This window comes from Somniosus microcephalus, chromosome 18 (assembly GCF_052327205.1).
Source record: "Somniosus microcephalus isolate GS21.2 chromosome 18, FLI_Smic_1.0, whole genome shotgun sequence".
Lineage (NCBI taxonomy): Eukaryota > Metazoa > Chordata > Chondrichthyes > Squaliformes > Somniosidae > Somniosus > Somniosus microcephalus.
The window spans coordinates 24,162,087-24,169,522 of NC_141004.1; the positions used below are offsets into that span (position 1 = coordinate 24,162,087).

A 7,436-nucleotide genomic window follows, 5' to 3' on the forward strand; every position below is an offset into this window, starting at 1 on the left:
ATTTTCCAAAACAGAATGCTATTATCTACAAATCATATTGCAAAGAAATGTCTACACACTAAGAACATAAGACATAGGAGCAGGAGTCGAGCCTGCTCCGCCATTCAATAAGATCATGGCTGATCTTTGACCTCAACTCCACTTTCCTGCACTATCCCCATATCCCTTGATTCCCTTAATATCCAAAAATCTATCGATCTCTGTCTTGAATATACACAACGACTGAGCCACCACAGCCCTCTGGGGTAGAGAATTCCAAAGGTTCACCACCCTCTGAGTGAAGAAATTTCTCCTCATCTCAGTCCTAAATGGCCAACCCCTTATTCTGAGACTGTGACCCCCGTGTTCTAGACTCCCCAGCCAGGGAGACATCCTCCCTGCATCTACAATAACAAAATACTACGGATGCTGGAAATCCGAAATAACCACAGAAAATGCTGGAAAAACTCAGCAGGTCAGGCAGCATCTGTGGAGAGAGAAACAGAATTAACGTTTCAGGTCGATGACCCTTCATCAGAACTGGAAAAAGTTAGAGAAGTAACAGATTTTTAAGCAAGTGTCGGGGCAGGGAAAGGGAGGAGGGGAGGAAAGAACAAAGGGACGGTCTGTGATAGGCAGGAAGACAGGAGAGATTAAAAGACAAAGGGTGCAAGGCAAAAGGAGATGGTAATGGGACAAGTTCAGAAACAAAAGATGAGTCTAGATGAGGTATAAATGGGAATGGCAGAATCATCAACAGCTGTCATGTGAAAAAATAGGGGCAGAGGTTATAGTCTGAAATTGTTGAACTCGATATTGAGTCCAGAAGGCGATAAAGTGCCTAATAGAAAGATGAGGTGCCGTTCCTCGAGCTTACGTTGAGCTTCGTTGGAACAGTGCAAGAGGCCGAGGATGGAGAGGTCAGAGTGGGAGTGGAGCGGAGAATTAAAGTGACAGGCGACCGGAAGCTCAGGGTCACGCTTACAGACCGAAGAGAGGTGTTCCGCAGTGTCACCCAATCTGTGTTTGGTCTCCCCATTGTAGAGGAGACTGCATTGCGAGCAATGAATACAGTATACTAAATTGTAAGAAGTACAAGTAAATCGCTGTTTCACCTGGAAGGAGTGTTTGGGGGCCTTGGACAGTGGGAAGGGCAGGTGTTGCATCGCCTGTGCTTGCACTCCCTGCATCTACCCTGTCAAACCCTGTAAGAATTTTGCATGTTTCAATGAGATCATCTCTCATTCTTCTAAACTCTAGAGAATATAGAATATAGGCTAAAGCCAGGCCAAGGCTGGCATTTGAAATGCATTCATTGTTTCGTTGGCTGCATTATTAAAAGCCCGTACCGACAACCAAAGAGAATAAATGGATTATGTTTCCGACAGTTAATAGCTGTCATTCTGAGCTATGATCAAACTTGGAAGTATTACCTAGTCACTGAAAGACGCCCCTAAAGAATCTTACCAACTGTATTCTGCTTTGAATGATGATTACGGGAGAACAAAATGCTTGATGAATAAAGGTGTTGAGCTTTATGTATGTTCCAAGACATTGTACAGTTTACTTATGCAAGCACTTGAATTAGGGTGATTGCTTAATGGAAGCCTCGGTTAAAATGGCATAGCAATAAGTATACAACAATTAGTCATAATAGCATTGGATCTTTTGGGCTTTTAGAATATAAACAACCTATTCACAACCTATCTGCTAGATAGCTGAAGTGTGACACCACAAATAATCTAGAGTGTCTGTCACATTTCAGACTTCACACTTCAAAGTGTCAAAGAAAAGCAGTCATTTTATGCTACTTCTTTACTGACCTGGAGCCAGAGACCTACAAGCACCTTCCAATCTGCAAATTTCACTCACCAAACCACAATTAAATTCTAACCTCAGTCTTTGTTTACTTACAGCAATTACATTTTGTGACTTTTTAAAGGGACAGGCCAGTTTAGCAACAGGGTAATAATACATTATGCATTACATGGCTTAATACTCATGTCATTTTAAAATGGCGTATCATCTGACTGGTCAATGATCAACGCACTGGGAGACCCTCAAGCATTGACTGTTTACAAAGGAGGGAAAGATCTATTCATTTGATTGATAAATTCCTACTGAATATCAAATACCACCTTTTCTGAGGGTCTTTTTTACACAGCGAGTTGTTATGATCTGGATGAACTACCTGAAAATGCAGTGGAAGCAGGTTCAATAGCAACTTTCAAAAAGGAATTGGATAAATACTTGAAAATGAGAAATTTGCAGGGCTGTGGGGAAAGAGCAGGGGAGTGGAATGAACTGTACCGGTCTTTCAAAGAGCTGGCACCGACACGATGGGTAGAATGGCCTCCTTCTGTGCTCTATGATTCCATTATTTTTGACAATATGTCATAAACTGAATCTCCTATGAATGAGAATGACCTGGTAACAGCATATCGTGCATCCTTCATAAGAACGTCACACCAAGAAAGAGACACCCAGCTCATCTGGGTCACTATAACATTTGGGGGATTGTTAATTTTCTGACACAGATTTACTCTTTTTATTTTCTCTTTCTCACTGTAGAAAGCTACTATGCAACATCTGGGGGGGGGGGGGAGGGGGAAATTCCTTCATTGGCATGTAGTACAGACTTGTTTCAAACTGAATGGCTGACAAAACTCGTGCACACTTCATATCGCAAGTTTACTTTTTGAAGAGTTACAAGTGTCAGTGATGGGAGGTCAGCCATGTGAGGACCGTATTATCTGCCTCAAAAGCACTGCAAATGCTGGAAATCTTTAAGTAAATACAGAAAACGCTAGAATTACACAGCAAGCCGGTCAGCTACTGATAGAGAAACGGTCGCTTCATTTTTCTGGTGGGACCCAGGGATTACATTTTCTGTTTTTTAAATTTCTGATCTGATCTATCATTCCTCTGGGTGAACCATGGGACATAATTTCTGGGATGTTATCCAGTTGCGTCAGCAGGTCAACTTTGTAATAACTCTACCTGACATTTCCTTTCATAATAATTATTAGGTCTGTTGGGACAGTAAGAATATGCAAGGATCAGGTCAGTTATACATGGTTGCAAACATTCACCAATATCAAGAACACAGTAGCAAGCAGCTCTTACAATACCCCATGTTACATGTAGATGGTTACGTTTGCTGCCAAGTCCTTGGGGGTTTTGAAGTCACTGCACGTTTATTTCAGTTATTGCACATCCAGTCACTGGGAATTTGGCTGCAGGTTAGTTTGTTCCCATCCAACCGGAGAATCCTCAACTGGGAATAAACCACCGGGTGACAGAAACTGGTTACATTGAACTCTGTGAAAGAACATACCAGAAAAAATGAGAAATTACTATGAACAAAGACTGGTTTATCAAATCTGATTCCTCTAAACATGAAAAGAGACTGTTTTCATCAAACCACTAGATGTCAATGCCTTCACCACTATTGGAATGATCACTACTATCTACTTTCTCTGAGGGCATGTTCCGAGGCCCTCAATTTCCTTGGGGTTTCTGCCACACTTTTAAGTAAGTTACAAGCGATAAAGTCCGAGGAAATTTAAGAACATAAGAAATAGGAGCAGGAGTGGGCCATTAGGTCCCTTGAGCCTGCTCCGCCATTCAATAAGATCATGGCTGATCTTCTATCTCAACTCCACTTTCCCGCACTATCCCCATATCCCTTGATTCCCTTAATATTCAAAAATCTATCGATCTCTGACTTGAATATACTTAATGACTCAGCCTCCACAGACCTCTGGGGTAGAGAATTCCCAAAATTCACCACCCCCTGAGTGAAGAAATATCTCCTCATCTCAGTCCTAAATGGTCGACCCTTTATTCTGAGATTGTGACCCTGTGTTCTGGACTCCCCAGCCAGGGGAAACATCCTCCCTGCATCTACCCTGTCAAGCCCTGTAAGAATATTTTATGTTTCAATGAGACCACCTCTCATTCTTCTAAACTCTAGAGAATATAGGCCTAGTCTACTCAATCTCTCCTCATAGGACATTCCCCCCATCCCAGGAAGCAGTCTGGTGAACCTTCGTTGCACTCCCTCTATGGCAAGTATAACCTTCCTTAGGTAAGGAGACCAAAACTGTACACAATACTCCAGGTGTGGTCTCATCAGGGCCCTATATAATTACAGTAAGACATCTTTATTCTTATACTCAAATCCTCTTGTAATAAAGGCCAACAGACCATTTGCTTTCTTAATTGCTTGCTGTACCTGCATGTGTTTGGTGTTTACTGATGTTTGACCGATTTTGATCATGTTCAATATGGATTCCTACGAGTACATTCATACTGCAGGTATCATAGAATCATAGACATTTACGGCACAGAAGGAAGCCATTCGGCCCATCGTGTCTGTGTCAGCCGAAAAAGAGCTATCCAGCCGAATCCCACTTTCCAGCTCTTGGTCCATAGCTGTGTAGGTTACGGCACTTCAAGTGCATATCCAAGTGCTTTTTAAATGTGATGATGGTTTCTGCCTCTACCACCCTTTCAGGCAGTGAGTTCCAGACCCCTACCACTCTCTGGGTGAAAAAAGTTCTCCTCAACTCCCCTCTAATCCTTCTACCAATTACTATGGGCTGGATTTTACCAGCCCCGAGGAGGCGGGTTTGGAGGCGGGGCTGCCGGGAAAATGGCAGAAACTGGGAGTGGGTACCAACCCCGCTCCCAACCCGCCTCCGTGCCATCTTCCCGGGAGGCGGGTCCCCGAGTCGCGCAGGGACCCGTCTCCTCGAGGCGGGAAGGGGATTAGAGCCAATTAACTGCCTGTTAACAGGTAGGTAACAGGCAGTTTTGAGGCTTTTCCCCCTTTTCTGCCTGCAAGTGCAGGCTTCCCGATGGCTGCGAACCTCGCCAGGGTCAGCACGGCGAACAGTGGGTCTGCAGGGGTGAGAGAGATCGAAATGTCAGCTTCTCAAAGCTGTCAAACGCTGACAATTTATCTGTCAAAAAATTTTCAACAGATGAAGCGCCATACCCTGACATCATCTGTCACAGGCTTTCCCTTAATTGGCCGGTAAGCTCGCAAGGCGGGCTTAACAAGGCCAATCAAGGGAAAATAGCGTGGGTTCGTCATACGTCGCTGGGGGCGGGACTAGAACCTGGAAGGCAGCAGTCCCGCCCCCAACTCGTCTTGGCTGGCAAAATCTAGCCCTTACGGTCTTCAGTGGATCTGCTGGCACTTTTGCAACAGGGATTGACACTGTCTTGGGGTTACAGTTCATGCAGTGCCAAACCTAAGTAGTGTGAGATTGCTTCCTCTCGGAGGTCTTATGCTCGGTCCCGAATTGTACTGCAATTTGAGTATTGCTATGGCAAGGAAATCACTCTGTTACAACACTAAAGTTGCAGTATAAACATGCCCCCAAGTTCTTGGGTATGAACCTTTTACTGTGGCACAAGCAATAATCAGATAGCATGTAGAAAAATTCATTCCTTAATGTTATCCCTCTATATTCTATCTCATTACGTTTTCCTAACCTTTCTGTTTATTTTAAATATCACTAATTTTTACCTATTGAGTAATATTATATGATTAGTTAGCAAAGCAGCTGTGATAATGAGGGCCTCTCCTGGTTTTAAAAAAACGCAGGAAAATTATATGGAATATATTTAAATACATTCAATGTTCTAGTAAGGTTATTATAAATATAAGGAGCATTGTACAGTACTAGATAAAGCACTGATGTAGGAAGTGGATGTGAGATAAATATTATATCAACCATTTTCTATTTGTACCATGGTTTTGGTTGCTTTATGTGAAGACAACGAATGGCCACTAGCAGCTATCTAGTACCTTGCCCAACTTACCATTATTTGTAAACTTCGGGAGTATACAGCAGTTAGGATGATTGCCATTAGCACTAAGTGTGGTGTTTAGGACTGGAGGTCCCAGATCCAATCCATTAGCAGACAGATTCAGGTAGGAGTAGGACAGCGAAGAGAGAGGAGCAGCGCTGTGATGAGAGGATGCTGTTTGCGCTGATTTTTATCAGCTAATGTTAGCATGCTGACTGAGTCCCAAAACACTCTGTCAGTGTGGAATGTATGCGCTAATGGCAATGATCCTAGCTCTGTACCTTTTTTGTCGGTGGAAATTCCTGTTCTCGTGAGAGTTTCCAGCTACAGTATACAGTGGCTAGGATAGATGGCATTAGTGCTAGGAGTGGCTTTGAGGATTGTGGATCCCCAAATCTTTTGGATGAGATGGTTAAACCAAGGCCCCATCCACCCTCTCAGGTGGACATAAAAGATCCCATGGCACTATTCAAAAGAGAGCAGGGGAGTTCTCCCCGGTGACCTGGCCAATATTTATCCCTCAACCAACACCTAAAAACAAATAATCTGGTCATTATTACATTGCTGTATGTGGGAGCTTGCTGTGCGCAAATTGGCTACATTACAACAGTGGCTACACTTCAAATGTACTTCATTGGCTGTAATGTGCTTTGGGATGTCCGGTGGTTGTGAAAGGCGCTATATAAATGCAAGTTCTTTCTTCCTTTATTCTTGTCCATTAGCAGCTGGACTTGGGTAGCAACAGTAATGAGGGACCAGGGGAGAGAGGCGTGTGATAGGAGAGAGACGAGTGGCATTGATGAGAGAGGGCCTAGTCTGTGCTGATTCTTGTCAGCAAACTCTAACCGAGGACCACCAAAATGCTATCAGCATAAAAACTGACAATTGACATGTGTGCAGCATGAGTCAGTCCATGCAGGAGAGAAGAGAAGAAACTTTGTTAAAAAAATAAAATTGAACTGTGGTAAACCACTGTTATAGTTATCACTGTATATTGTTCTCACTGTTCTCACTGTCACATCACTACACGAGGTCGCCTCTTGTCGCACTGTTATACCTGGGCTGACCACCTCCGACTCCGCCCATTACCTGCCCAGGTATAAAGGTAGCTGACTGGCTAGTATTCCTCCCTGTTGGATCGGATCACCCACGAGGGTGGGCTCTGTTATTTAGCCAATAAAAACCTTCAGTTACGTTCTTAACTCGTCGCCTTTTATTGGACTAATTGATAGGCATATCAATTTTATTGGCTAAATAACAGAGCCCACCCTCGTGGGTGATCCGATCCAACAGGGAATACTAGCCAGTCAGGGTAGTGGCATGCCGGAACCCCACGAGCCTTTGCCGACTACGCAGACACCAGCTTTAACACCGGATAATGTAACACCGCCGCTGCGACGATCGGAGAGGCTAACGAAGCCTCCGGACAGACTGACATACCAGAGCTGGTAATACACTTCACCCCGCCGGACTCTAATCTAAACAAGGGGTGAATGTGGTAAACCACTGTTATAGTTATCACTGTATATTGTTCTCACTGTTCTCACTGTCACATCACTACACGAGGTCGCCTCTTGTCGCACTGTTATACCTGGGCTGACCACCTCCGACTCCGCCCATTACCTGCCCAGGTA

General features: G+C 43.9%; 1 protein-coding gene across 1 annotated transcript in view; it reads right to left on the reverse strand.

Annotated features, from left to right (window-relative positions):
- Positions 1–1,260: 1,260 nt before the first annotated feature.
- The window catches only part of LOC147105126 (lumican), a 40,873-nt gene continuing 34,697 nt past the window's right edge, over positions 1,261–7,436 (reverse strand). Inside the window, 1 exon segment of the mRNA XM_086011784.1 lies at positions 1,261–3,300. Coding sequence (XP_085867910.1) covers positions 3,182–3,300 — 119 coding nt within the window. The 3' untranslated portion in view covers positions 1,261–3,181.